The 13,290-nt window shown below is 52.9% G+C and overlaps 2 protein-coding genes across 2 annotated transcripts; one reads left to right on the top strand and one right to left on the bottom strand.

Moving 5' to 3' along the window:
* Nucleotides 1-3,625: 3,625 nt before the first annotated feature.
* Nucleotides 3,626-4,212, bottom strand: CDC26 (cell division cycle 26). The gene is made up of 2 exons (XM_080630673.1): nucleotides 4,018-4,212; nucleotides 3,626-3,936 (listed from the first exon to the last, which is right to left on the bottom strand). The coding sequence occupies exons 1-2, from the start codon at nucleotides 4,201-4,203 to the stop codon at nucleotides 3,760-3,762; spliced, it is 363 nt and encodes a 120-aa protein (XP_080486799.1). The 5' UTR covers nucleotides 4,204-4,212; the 3' UTR covers nucleotides 3,626-3,759.
* Nucleotides 4,213-4,338: 126 nt separating this feature from the next.
* Nucleotides 4,339-12,827, top strand: PRPF4 (pre-mRNA splicing tri-snRNP complex factor PRPF4). Its single transcript, XM_080630633.1, has 14 exons — nucleotides 4,339-4,464; nucleotides 4,989-5,166; nucleotides 5,826-6,012; nucleotides 6,227-6,314; nucleotides 7,054-7,133; nucleotides 7,400-7,493; nucleotides 8,367-8,461; nucleotides 8,778-8,836; nucleotides 9,444-9,567; nucleotides 10,740-10,829; nucleotides 11,130-11,252; nucleotides 11,399-11,506; nucleotides 11,587-11,705; nucleotides 11,826-12,827. Exons 1-14 carry the CDS (start codon nucleotides 4,393-4,395, stop codon nucleotides 12,017-12,019), a joined length of 1,611 nt encoding a protein of 536 aa, XP_080486759.1. The 5' UTR covers nucleotides 4,339-4,392; the 3' UTR covers nucleotides 12,020-12,827.
* The last annotated feature ends 463 nt before the right edge of the window (nucleotides 12,828-13,290 follow it).

Raw genomic sequence — 13,290 nt, 5'->3', positions numbered from 1 at the left:
AGATGCAGGACAATTGTGTATTTACAGGGCAAAAAGACTGTAAATAACCCATTGAACCTGCATTTACTTCATGTTGGATTGCACCTGGATGGAGCTAGAGGTGGGCTCTGGTTGAACTAGTTCTGTAAATGAGGCAAGAGCTAAATAATGATTTCATGACACTAAAGGTTAAGATGTCTGAAGTGGGCATTCCCTGATGGAGATGAAGGAGGTAAAACAGTCGTGTTCTTGTAAAGGAGAGATCTGGGGAAGAGAAGAAAGAAAAGATAGAACTGAGCAGGCTTTGGTCTCTTCTCAAGTGAAATTTGGAGCAGTTTGGGCTGATTAAAAAGTGTTCCTGACCCAGATGACTCCTCTTTGTCTTAATAATTGTGCTGTGACGTGAGCTTGGAGGTGCAGGAGTTACCCGTGCTGGCCGTGCAGTGTCGTGGGCAGGACAGGCTGTGACACGGGCAGAGGCAGCCTCCCGTGTGTGTTGCCCACTGCACACCCTGGGTTTTCTAGGGAGCAGTTTTGGTTTAGCACTTTGTTACTGAACTGCTTCTTGTTGCAGGGAGTGTTGTGCAGAGCGTGGTGCAAAGCTGGAGTCCCCATCGCACTCGGGATGCCCAGTTTGTGCTTGTAACTGGCTGAAAGGGATGGAGGTGGGATTTTCACTGGAAAACAGGCACCACGTGCAGACTGGGACTGATGCCTGGGATCTGCCCTGAGAATCCTCTTGAGGTAAAAGTGTCTGGGCCTGTGCATCAGCACTTTTCTCTCCAGAGATGCAACTAGTCCCACAGTAGCTGTGAAAGGAAAGCTGGGAATTATGTTTTAGCCCATGAGCGAGGCCCATCCCTGTGGAGGTGGGTTCTTCCGTGTTGATGGTCCATCAGCAGCCCAGAGCCCACGCTCACCCTACCACTCTCTGTGAAAGGCAACAGGAAATTATTGCCACTCCCAGGTTCCTGAATTGTTCCACCTGAAGTTGACTGTCCCAGGTTGATGCCATCTGTTTGTTTGGACATCTTGTTTTCTTAGGGCAGCACAAGCACAGCATGCAATTTGATGAGGTAAAGGCAGGGCTCAGTTCCTGAAGAGCTGCTTTCTGTAGTGACTTTGCATCTGGGTGAAAAAGGCAAAGAATCCGAGCCCCCTTCTGAAGAGAGAGAGGAAAAGCTCTTCCCCAGTGTGGCCTTTGAAGGCAGTTAACCTACCAGGCTGCAGAAGGACAGGCGCTGCTCTCTGCATCTGCTGCAAAGGTAAAAATCTCTGTAAGCAATCCTGCCTGTCCGTGAGAGCAGAAACCAGACCCTTCCACCCTGAGAGCTGTGAGGGAATCTGAGTGCTTGTCAGGGGAAGACTGAAGCAGTTGAGTGCTGGAGATGGTGGGTTCTGGTTTGGAAGCTTTAACCTGCAGGGCTTGATCCCTGGAGTTGCTCAGAACCGGCAGTGCCCGCGCTGCTCTGGTCATTTCTCTGCAGTGAGCTGGAGCTGCTGCACCAGGGATTAGAGTCCCGAGGGGCTCTGTGTGACACCAGTTACTCCGTGTACCTCTTGCTGTGTCTTTCTCTAAAATAGAACCTTCCCTTCGCCTGTTCCTGCTGTCACCTTTTGGCCACCCAGTTCTCTGGTTCAAGTGACCAGAGATGGATGAGTCAGAGATCAGGCAATACCTGTGGCTTTCACAATCTAAACTGGGTTCTCCTTAGCTTTTCTGCCTCGTTCTATCTGTAGCATGGAAACTGTTTCCCCGGAGGTGATCCCCCTGTGTTCAGTGTGCAGTTGGGTGCTGATGCTGGCCCAGCAGTGGTCACCTGCATGGCAGGAGCCCCGGCAACAGTCCCTGGTACCCTGGCAATGATGGTTGGAGCAGGGGCAGCACCTGTTAGACAGGGGAGAGCTGAGCCAGGAAAGGATGGTCTGAAGGGGAGGGTGAGCATGGAGGGATGGAGGCTGCGTCCTCTCTGCTGCTGAGGAAGGGACAGCCTCTACCTCTCCATGACCACCTCCCCTTCAGCTTTGGATGTGCTTCTTTGAGCTTCAGACAATCTGGAGCAGCCTCCCCCTGTGCCTCCAGTGCCCCCTGGCCCAGGCTGCTGAGCAGAACCTGCTGCCCCCCGATGGCCTCACTCACCGTGTACAGAGCGGTCCCATTGACAGTTGTGCTGATGACCCTAAACCCACACGAGGTGGTGCTTGGAGGGAGGTGAGGGCTCTGCAAGATTTGAGTAAACTGAATTCACGTCACCAGTGTAGCACACCTGGAATGCGATGTCCTCTGTCTGTTTGTATCCCATGTTTGGTCTCCACACGTGGTGCATCTGGATCCATCATCTCAGAAGTGCCCCAGCACGATGCTGGCATCCGCCGCTGTTCTTGTTCCTTCAGTGCCTGTTCAGTTTGCCTGGAGCAGCCCCACATCCAGCAGGGTTTGAATTCTGTTTACAGTGGACTGTCACTTTTGTTTTTATCTTGCTCTATGTGGAGGTAACGTGTCTGATATTACTGTGAATATCAAGAGTCTCCTGTATATAATTAACCAATAAACTAGATTGCATTTTACTGTGGTGGATATGTGCTTTGGAAACACTCCTCAGTGCAGAGGCTGCAGCTGAAGTGGGGGCTGGCGGCTCTCGCCACAGCAATCAGAGAGTGATTGGCCGTCACAGAATCCCAGCCTGGTTTGGGTTGGAAGGGAGCTTAAAGCTCCTCCAGCTCCAACCCCTGCCACGGGCAGGGACCCCTTCCACTGGAGCAGCTTGCTCCAAGCCCCTGTGTCCAACCTGGCCTTGAACACTGCCAGGGATGGGGCAGCCACAGCTTCTCTGGGCACCCTGGGACAGCGCCTCAGCACCCTCACAGGGAAGAGCTTCTGCCTAAGAGCTCATCTCAGTCTCCCCCTGGCAGGTTCAAGCCATTCCCCTTGTCCTGTCCCTACAGGCCCTTGTCCAAAGCCCCTCTCCAGGTTTCCTGCAGCCCCTTTAGGCACTGGAGCTGCTCTCAGGTCTCCCCTTCAGGAGCCTTCTCTTCTCCAGGCTGCCCCAGCCCAGCTCTCTCAGCCTGGCTCCAGAGCAGAGCTGCTCCAGCCCTCGCAGCATCTCCATGGCCTCCTCTGGCCTCGCTCCAGCAGCTCCACGTCCCTCTTGTGCTGCTGCCCCAGAGCTGGATCAGGGTTGCAGGGGGGGTCTCCCCAGAGCACAGCAGAGGGGCAGGATCCCCTCCCTGAGCTGCTGCTCACGCTCTGGGGGTGCAGCCCAGCACACGGGGGGGTTCCGGGCTCAAGCGCACACTGAAGCTGGGTCATGGGGAGCTTCTCATTGATCAACACCCCCAAGTCCTTCTCCTCAGGGCTGCTCCATTCCTCCATCTCCCAGCCTGTGTCTGTGCTTGGAATTGCCCCAATCCGTGTGAAGGTTTGTAACACCCAGGTACCTTCTCCTTAGCTGGGTCACCAGCTCACAGGGTGAAGGTTTAAACAAGCTCCCTTCACTGTTCCATTTTTAAGGCCACTAAACCAAAAGGTCCCCCGCAGACCCTTCTCCAGCGGTTGTGTTTCACCCCTGGACTGCATCACACACGGGCACACACAGTGAACGACACACCGGTGTTTCCCTCCCGGCCCCCTCGGCCATTTACAGCAGCTCGTGTGGTTATTATTTAACAATAATAATAAAAAAGGACATATTTATTTAAACACGACACTTGCCAAGGGGCCCTCACGGGAGCGTTCACCACAGACCGGGGAGCGCGGGTGCTGCGGGCCCGGCCCCGCCGTTAGAACTCGAAGGTGCCGAAGTGCGCGGCGCGGCCGCCGGCCTTGGGCTGCGGCTTGTACCCGATGCGGTCATTGATCATCTGCTCCCGGCTCTTGTGGTCGGTGCCCAGCGCCGCCGCCGCCGCCTCCTCACCAGCCCCCGCCGCGTCCGCGTCCTCCCGCTGCTTCCTGCGGCCCTGCGGGGCAGAGGGGTCGCGTTAGGGCGATCCCGAGCGGGCTGGGGGGGAGTGTCCCGCCGCGGGAGGCCCCGCTCGCACCTCCAGGTCCTTCCGGATGCTCTCGAACTCCTCGATGTCATCCAGCTTCAGCTCCAGCCGCGTCGGCTTCCGCCGCAGCATCGCAACCGGGACCGGTACCCCCAGCCGCCACCGCGGGCTGAGCCCGCCACGGCCACACCTCCCGGCGTGCTTTGCGTGCCCCAGGTCACACCTACCGGTGTTCATTGCCCCCCGGACTACACCTCCCAGCGTACCTTGCGTGGCCGCAGACCATCCCTCCCGGCGTGCCCTGCGAGCCCCGCCGCTAGCAGCTACTGCGCTTCCCGGCGTGCCCCGCGTCCCCCGGAAGTGATCGTGAGGCGCCGGAGCCTGAGCGCCGTGCTGCTGCCGTTCCCGGTTCCCGTTGCCGCCGCCATGGCCTCCGCTCGGGCCCCGGCAGCGCGAGGTGGCGCCCGCCCGCTCGTGCGAGCCCCCGCGCCAGCAGAGGTGGGTCTGGTTGAGGCGGGGAGAGCGGCGGCGGCGGCGGGGCCGGCCGGGAGGCTCGTGTGTGCTGTTGCTGCCTGCGAGGTTCGCGGCGGCCGGAGCTGCCCCCAGCCGCGTTTGTGGGCGATTTCACGGGATCCTCTGATTCTTTCCGGGATGTTTGTTCGAGGCCCCCCTCCCTCCGTGTGCGGAGCGCCACCGAGCGCGGACGGCGGCATCGCCCCCTTCCTGAGCGGGATGCGGAAAAGCTCCGAGCTATAACGTTGTTGTTCTTCATTGTAATCCAGAAAACAGCCTTAAAAGTGAGGTCTGAGCAGGCCACAGTGACCCAGAACACGAGTTCAATTGCAGCAAAGTATTTAATGGGGCATTTTACTTCTGCCCTTTGCACTTGGGCCAAAGCTGCTGCCTCAAACAGAGTGTCTGAGCCTCATCACAACGTCCCCACTGTCCTCCCCTGCACCCGGAGCCTTTTGCTGGCTCCTTGTCAACTAAAACACACTTGAAGTTCTGCCTTTACCTTCCAGGCCACCAAGACCAAGGCTGCAGAAGAGAGCGATGCTCCCCCAGCCAAGAGAGCCCCCATCTTCTATGGCAGCCTTGAAGAGAAAGAGAGAGAGCGTCTGGCAAAGGGAGAGTCAGGACTGCTGGGGAAAGAGGGGATGAAAGCAGCGATCGAAGCTGGCAACATCAACATTAGCAGTGGTGAGAATATTGACCCATGTTCTGCAGCATGACACTTTCAAAAGGCTGTGATCAACTTTTAGGATAACTTAAAGTCAAACCCATGAGGCTCTTGCCTGGACCAATGGCTCTTTGTTTGGCTTTTCCTTTTTGAGAGGGATCTGGTCCTGCCTCTGGGTCAAGGCAACTCCCAGCACAAACACAGGGCTGGAGCAGCTCTGCTCTGGAGCCAGGCTGAGAGAGCTGGGCTCGGGCAGCCTGGAGAAGAGAAGGCTCCTGAAGGGGAGACCTGAGAGCAGCTCCAGTGCCTGAAGGGGCTGCAGGAAACCTGGAGAGGGGCTTGGGACAAGGGGCTTGGGACGGGCCAAGGGGAATGGCTTGAACCTGCCCGAGGGGAGACTGAGATGAGCTCTTAGGCAGAAGCTCTTCCCTGTGAGGGTGCTGAGGCGCTGTCCCAGGGTGCCCAGAGAAGCTGTGGCTGCCCCATCCCTGGCAGTGTTCAAGGCCAGGTTGGACACAGGGGCTTGGAGCAAGCTGCTCCAGTGGAAGGGGTCCCTGCCCGTGGCAGGGGTTGGAGCTGGGTGAGCTCTAAGGTCCCTTCCAACCCAAACCAGTCTGGGATTCTGCGATGGTCTCTCAGCCAGCACTGCTGTGAGCTGACAGCTCTGTTTGTTGCTCAGGTGAGGTCTTTGACCTCGAAGACCACATGAGTGAGCGTCAGGCTGAGGTGCTGGCAGAGTTCGAGCGCAGGAAGCGAGCCCGGCAGATCAACGTGTCCACTGATGACTCTGAAGTCAAAGCCTGTTTGCGGGCGCTTGGGGAGCCCATTACCCTCTTTGGAGAAGGTCCTGCAGAAAGGAGGGAGAGGTGCTGTGTCTGCCTGAGTTGAGGGAACTTGGGGTTTATCTTACTCTTGATGGATGTTTTTCATGTAGTTGGGGTGCAGTGAGTGCCACTGCTCTGTAACACTTCCTTACAGTGCTGCAAGAACACTGAGGAAGAAAGAGCATTTGGCAGGAGCTCATTGTCAGCTTAGCTGAGAATTCACAGCCTGAATGCAACTTGCTGTGTTTCTTTCCAGGTTAAGAAATATCCTTTCAGTGGTTGGCACAGACGCGTTAAAAAAGACCAGGAAAGATGATGACAGGTCTAAAAAGTCCAGAGAAGAGGTAATGATCTCCCTGTTCCCTCAGTGCTGAGGGATGCTTGTGTGATACCTGGCTTTGATGGGCTCTGCTCTGCTCTGCCCAGGACTCTTGGTGTTGGTCAGTCTGTGGGTTCTCATGTTATCCCTTCATGCTTATTCTGTGTTGCCTGTCTTAGCAACTCTAAATTGGGAGCATTAAGTTAGCCTGTGCTTGCAGGACAAATCCTGTGCTGCATGTAAAAGAGGAGAGCAGGTGTTTGAACTGTTCCTTAGTCTAGCAGGGAATTTATTGCTGTCTTTGTAGTTGGGAAAAAAAGAAAACATGTTCCTGCTGCTGCATCTGTTTCTGCCTGTGATTCTTCTTTCTTTCTGCTTCTCTTGTCTCTTTTCTGAGTCCATTTCTCCCTTCTTATTTTGGGGGGTTGCTGTAAGAAACAAGGACAATTTCTGCAGCTCTGGGCTTTCATTTTCCAGGGGTGTGTGTAGAGAAGGAGGGAGCTGTAATTCAGAAGGTAAAAGCGAGTCAGATCTGGAATATTCTCGAGTGAAATGGCTGCACATCAGGATTTTATCTGCAGGGCAGAGTTTGACTTGTCTCTTGAATCACTTTTTCTAGGGCTGATATTTATGTAAAATACCTTTAAAAAGAGGCCTTAACACAGTGAGATTTAAGAGCAGACACTGTGATGGCACTTATCTGCTAAGAGGAGGTCACTGAGTGGAACAGCAGCATTGCATCAGCTGTGTTCTTTCCCTTGCAGTATCAGCAAACCTGGTACCACGAAGGACCACGCAGCCTGAAAACAGCACGGCTCTGGCTTGCAAACTACTCACTCCCCAGGTGAGACCCAGCAGCACAAAGGAAGGAGGAGGCACAACTTGGTGTAAAGTCTGGCTGCTCATCCCACTGTGGGTAGTGGTGGAAATCTGAGGCCAAAGGAATGGGGAACATGCACAGGTAGACAAGTCCAGTGAGTGTAGAACTTGAGTGCTCCATGACTGACTCTTAACATCAGCCCAGCTCAGGGGAGGATGAGGGCACGGCCAGTTTCCAGCAGCAGGGCAGGACAATGTAGGGTTTTGTTACTCCACCGTTGCTCTCTGCAGGGCAGCAAAGCGGTTGGAAGAAGCCCGCCTGCTCAAAGAGATCCCAGAGGCAACCAGGACGTCACAGAGGCAGGAGCTACACAAATCCCTGCGGGTAGGTTTGGCTGTTGCTTTTACAGCTTCTTGCTACTCCTCCAAAGACTCCAGGAAAGGGTCAGTGCCCAGAGGTGCTATGCAGATGTGTGCAGTTTTCTGCACTCTCAGCTGTTGGGAAGCTCTGCTTATTCTCCCTTGCGCTGTGGTGTGCAAAAAGCATGTTCTAATTCCTTCAGGGATTCAGAGAGAGGTACTGTAGTTGCCCCTTTGTGGGGCAGAGGGATGAGCAGACATCCCTGCACTGCCTTGCCACTTGCCTGTGAAGCTAAAGTTCCTGGCTCTGTCACAGGTTTAGTTGGTGAGGAAGGGACTGCTCACTTTCCTTTCCTGTACAGCAGTCACCAGCGCATAAACCCAAGGGAAAATATAAGCAACACCATAATAACCATCTTTTAGATGACTCTGAGACAGCCTTGTGAGCGTGTTAAGTTAGATTCCCAGCTTAACCCAACAGAGAGGCTTGAGCTGCTCAAATCCAGTTTACACCCAGAGGCATTAACTGCCAGAGGGTTTGCTTCTCCCCTCAGCACACCACAATGCCTGCCCTCCTCTGTCTGGATGCATTCATTGGATGAGGTGTAGAAAGAAACCAAAGCTACAGGATGTTCTTTATCAAAGCCACAGTTGCAAAGCAGGCCTGAGGGTTTCCCGGTGGCCAGTACCATGAGTGGCACTGGAGAGCTGCGCTGTGCCCCAGGCCTACATCAGTCCAGCTTGGCCTGCTTTGGAGCTGAAGTGTCTCTGGGGCAGCTCCTCCCTTTGAAAGTGACTTTCCAAAGGCCTCTGCCTTCTCCTTCACCCCACTCTTTGCCTGGGGCTTTCTCCAGGTTTTACTTTGCTCAGTTATTGTTTTCTTTGTCTTTGGTTTCAGTCCTTGAATAACTTCTGCAGCCAGATTGGAGATGATCGCCCGCTGTCCTACTGCCACTTCAGCCCCAATTCCAAACTCCTCGCGACTGCCTGCTGGTGAGTTTCCTTCCACAGAGTTTGCTTTAGGGGCTGGAGAGCACAGCAGGAGTGAAGGAGAGGGGTGCTACTGCAGGCCAGTGAATCAGGAGAGTTCAGAAATGCTGCTTCTTTCTACTCTGAACTCTCTTCCCTTCATTTTAGAGCCTAGGAGATATTTCAGTCCAAGTCCATTAGTTGTCATGGCTGGTTGCCCCATGTGCATTGGTATTTCAGCCATTGCAGCCCCCCGTACCCAGGTGGTTTGGCAGCTCTGGGTTTGATCTGCTCTCTGACATTCCTGCCTACATTGACACCTATTTCTTGTCATCAACAGGAGTGGGTTGTGCAAGCTCTGGTCCGTGCCTGACTGCAACCTTGTCCACACCTTACGAGGTGAGAGCGACTTTGCTGAGTTCTTTTGTTCCTCTCTGGGCTGAGTTCCCGTTTCTCAATTACTTTGTGGCTCCAAATGTAGTGATCTTTGGGCAGGTTTTGTTCTCATGGGAGCACTGGGGAGCTGGGGCACTGTCAGGTAATGAGGAGGAAGTCCTGGCCTTTCTCTTAGAGCTGAGATCAGAGTCTGCTGTTCCCGATTCTAAATGGGTTTTGTTTTGTTTCAAAACCTGGTTTGAATTATTTAGAGGCAAACAGCAGCATTTTTGGCCAGTCACCAGCGGTGAAGTTCTTTGAACAGTGGTCACAACTTTGACTGGGTACAAAGGTGAGGACAAATCTCTGGATTCATATGTTGGATTTTCACTACATTTTGAGTGTTACAAACCCATGTGTTGGACACTCTGAAGTGGGTGCTACTGGAAGTGCAGTGTAGCTGTTGGCAGCTGTGGCTGGTGGTTACAATGCACCTTCACCCAATGTTAGAGGACACAGCGACAGTGTTCACTGGTACCCAGCTAATGAGCAACAAAAAAACGCTGCTTCTCTGAAGAACTGGCCAAGATCATGTGGCAGATGGTGATTTTTGGTCTTCCTTTCTCTGAAGGACACAGCACCAATGTAGGAGCAGTAGTTTTCCATCCCAAAGCCACTGTCTCCCTGGACAAGAAGGATGTTAACCTGGCCTCCTGTGCAGCTGATGGTTCTGTCAAACTCTGGAGCCTTGAAAGGTCAGAATGATACCAGACAAGCACACTGCAGCATGGTTGGTTTGGGGTTTATTTCATGCTGCTAAACACTGGACATTTACCATCCTCCTGCAAATGCAACCTTTTCTTGTAGTTATACCAGTGCAATTCCTGGCCTCAGTATGTGCCACCTTCAGCAGGAAAAGAGATCACTCTGATAGGGAAATCCAGGTGAGGGGAAGTCATCTGAAGAGAATCGAGTCTGGGTTGCTGCTGGGCTCTGGTGAATGCTTTGGGTGATGGATGGAAGATTTGGAGATTGTTTCATTCTAACCTTTGATTCAGGAGAAAATTTCCCCTCTTGGACTGGATTTGATGATCTTAAAGGTCTTTTCCAACCTAGTTGATTCTATGGATATTAAAAAATGAACTTAAGAGTTATTAGAAAGCACCAGTATCTGGAGAGGGACTAAAAGGAGGATGCACAAAAGCTTCAGCCACAGTAGCTCTGTCATTGCATTGTAGTTTTGGAAGATGTGCAGCATCTATCTCAAGGCTGTGAAGAAGAGAAGGTGTAGATACTGAGCCCTGGCATTGGCTGTGTTTGAAAGTGGAGCCCTGCAGTGCACCTCATGCAGTGGAAGTCCTCAGGGGCTTATCTAGCTGGAAGTCAGTGTTTCCAGTCACAGCAGCACAGCTCTGCACTGGCACAGGCTGCTTATTAGTCTCAAATGACCACATCCCTTTAGTTATCCTGTTGGAAAGAAACTAAATGCTGCTCAAGTCTCCTGCTGAAGATTGCTGACCTGATGCTTGTAATTCTGGGAGAATATTCCCTCTATCCTGCCTCCCTGCAGCTCTGCACAAGAGCAGGATTTGCTCTAGTTCTGTGAAGTCGCAGTAAATCTCCTGCTGTTGCAGTAGTCTGTGTTTTGGTTCTGCACTTTAAAGTGCTAATGACAAAGGCCTTTTCAGGAATAATGATAATAATTATCCTAGGAGAACTTTATAACCAACATGAGTGTGGATCAAGGGGTTCCACTTCCAGCTGCACCTGTGTGAGCAAAGCCAGAATTCAGAGCCATTAGTTAAAGCTCTGATGTTCTGGCTGGGTGGCATTTAATGAGCAGATCTTGTGCTGTGAGCAGAATGTTTGCAAAGGCCTCCAGGAGCCCCCACCTCTGACCAGTGCCTGATTTTTGTTTGTCTTTCAGTGATGAACCGGTGGCGGATATTGAAGGACACAGCATGAGAGTGGCACGTGTGATGTGGCACCCGTCAGGCCGGTTCCTGGGTACCACCTGGTAGGGAGGTTTGGTTATTTCCTTCAGATGTTACCATTAGCTCTCCTCTGGTAGCCCAGTGGGTGCTGTTGCTTGTTTGGAGGAGCTGAGTGTGGGCAAAGGTTGGCCATTGACAGCAGCTGGGCTGCTGCAGTGGAAGGGAGCATCAAGGCATTGGGATTCCTTGCTCAGCCCCTCATGGGAGACCCTGTTGGTCTCCAGCTGGAAATAAACACCCACCCACCCCCCCCCAAGTTAGTGAAATACCCTCTGCTTCTCCTTGGAGATCCATTGGGTTGGACACATGCTTTGTTTTTACAGCTACGATCACTCGTGGCGCTTGTGGGACCTGGAAGCTCAGGAGGAGATTCTCCATCAGGAGGGGCACAGCAAAGGGGTCTACGACATTGCCTTTCACACGGATGGGTCCCTCGCGGGCACTGGGTGAGTGTGCATTGCACTGGGACCAGACATGAAATGGTATCGAGGTTTGGTTGCGGACTGATGCCAGGTGCCCCAGTGATGCTGCTGGTGAGGCTGAGCACTTGTGGAAGGCTCTGATGGGTAACACTCGTGTTCTCCCTTCCTAGAGGACTGGATGCTTTTGGCCGGGTGTGGGACTTGCGCACGGGACGCTGCATCATGTTCCTGGAAGGCCACCTGAAGGAGATCTATGGGATTAACTTCTCCCCTAATGGGTAAGAAGAGAGTTTGGGTGGTGTAATTGGGAGTTCTGAGTACAAAGCTCCCAACAACGCCTTCCCCCACCCTTTGGCAGATACCACGTTGCGACTGGCAGTGGTGACAACACATGCAAGGTGTGGGACCTGCGCCAGAGGAAGTGCATCTACACCATTCCTGCCCACCAGAACCTGGTGACTGGGGTGAAGTTTGAACGTAAGTACCTCCTGAGCTGAGGTGGCAGGGGATGAAACACCTTCAGGTTGAGAAGGTCAGGATTTGGGATGGTTTTATCTGCAAATCTCACCTCTCCCTTGTTCTCATCCTCTGCTGCAGCCAACCACGGGAATTTCCTGCTTACGGGTGCCTACGACAACACAGCCAAAATCTGGACTCACCCCGGCTGGTCCCCACTGAAGACACTGGCTGGTCATGAGGGAAAGGTGATGGGACTGGACATCTCCCTCGATGGCCAGCTGATAGCAACCTGCTCCTATGACAGAACCTTCAAGCTGTGGACAGCGGAGTAGCTCAGAGCTGCTGCTCATGAACTGAAGGAGACGTTCATGGCAGTCAACTAGGACAAGCTTTTTTATATTAAAGAAAGGAATGGGCTATTGCAGCATTTGGTAGGGCAGCTGGGCACTGGCTGGGCTTGGGTTGAAGTGGTTGTGAAGTACCTGTGTTTGCTGGAGGCAAATCTTGGGCCATGTTTTTCTACCCTTTAGGATGCTGGTTTCATACTGCAGATACTTTCTGCTCTTGTTTGGAGATGATCCATCTGCTTCCACCCTCCCTTCCCCGTTAGCCTCACAGGTTTCCTCCAGTCCATTTTACGCATCTGTGGCTCACCACACACCCCTCAGGTGTGCTGAGTTGTTCAGCCTCTGCTCATTCCCTTCTTACCTTCCATTTCCAGGAGCCTTTGGAAGGAATCTGTGGCTGCAAACTTGATTTGCATTTAAAGAAGGGAAAACTTGGTGTCAGTGTTAAGAGGAACACAGTACCCCGAGTGTGGAGGTCTGTGTGCCCTTTGTGTTCACCCACAGGAGGTGTTAAAGGCCAGGGAAGTTTCCTTTCCATGTACCACCTCATGTCCTTGATGAGCTGGGTGCTTCAAATGCATGTAGGCATCTCCTTTGTAAGTTTTTGCTGCGTCTCACCTGAGGTGATGTGAGAAGGGCTGTTTCAGTGTAGGACTGTCTTGTTCTAACATACACACTGCAGGGAGCTTTCTTGATGTTTATTCTTTAGATTGAGGCTTTGCAAATGTTGTGTTCTGGAAAATCAAAGCATGTTCTGAATGTGCCTCTGGGCCTGAGTGAGGAACGGAGAAATTACAGGAACTTCACAGCACAGTTTGCTTTCTGTCTGCCACCATAAAAACCCCTCAGGAGGCAAGAGGAGACTGGTTCATGTCCCCACTGTGTTCCTTGGCAGCATGAACATGGTTCTGTTCTCAGCACCTGCAGTGGAGATGGTGTTTTAAGAAAAAACCCACTCACAAGTTACTGTTCTTCTGTAAAGCACCTTGTGGGCTTTCTCCTCCCTTCTGAGCGGTGGGGTGCCAGCTCTTATTTACTCCCAGGGAAAATACTATGGGATGAGAGGTCAGAACACCAACCTTGTCCTGCATCAACAGGACCATAGCCAGCGGGTCGATGGAGCTGAGCTGTTCTCAGAGCTGCATTGGGCACAGTCATACAGGTTGTGCAGGCAACCACCTCTCATGGTGAGTTACCCCCTTCCAAGAGCAGCTGAGCTCAGGCTGACCTGGCACCCCTCAGTGCTGCCCCTTGGC

Source organism: Psittacula echo, assembly GCF_963264785.1.
Source record: "Psittacula echo genome assembly, chromosome: 16".
In the NCBI taxonomy this organism is placed as follows: Eukaryota; Metazoa; Chordata; class Aves; order Psittaciformes; family Psittacidae; genus Psittacula; species Psittacula echo.
The sequence above is the reverse complement of the archived record's forward strand: the minus strand, read 5'-3'. Positions and strand labels throughout refer to the sequence as shown.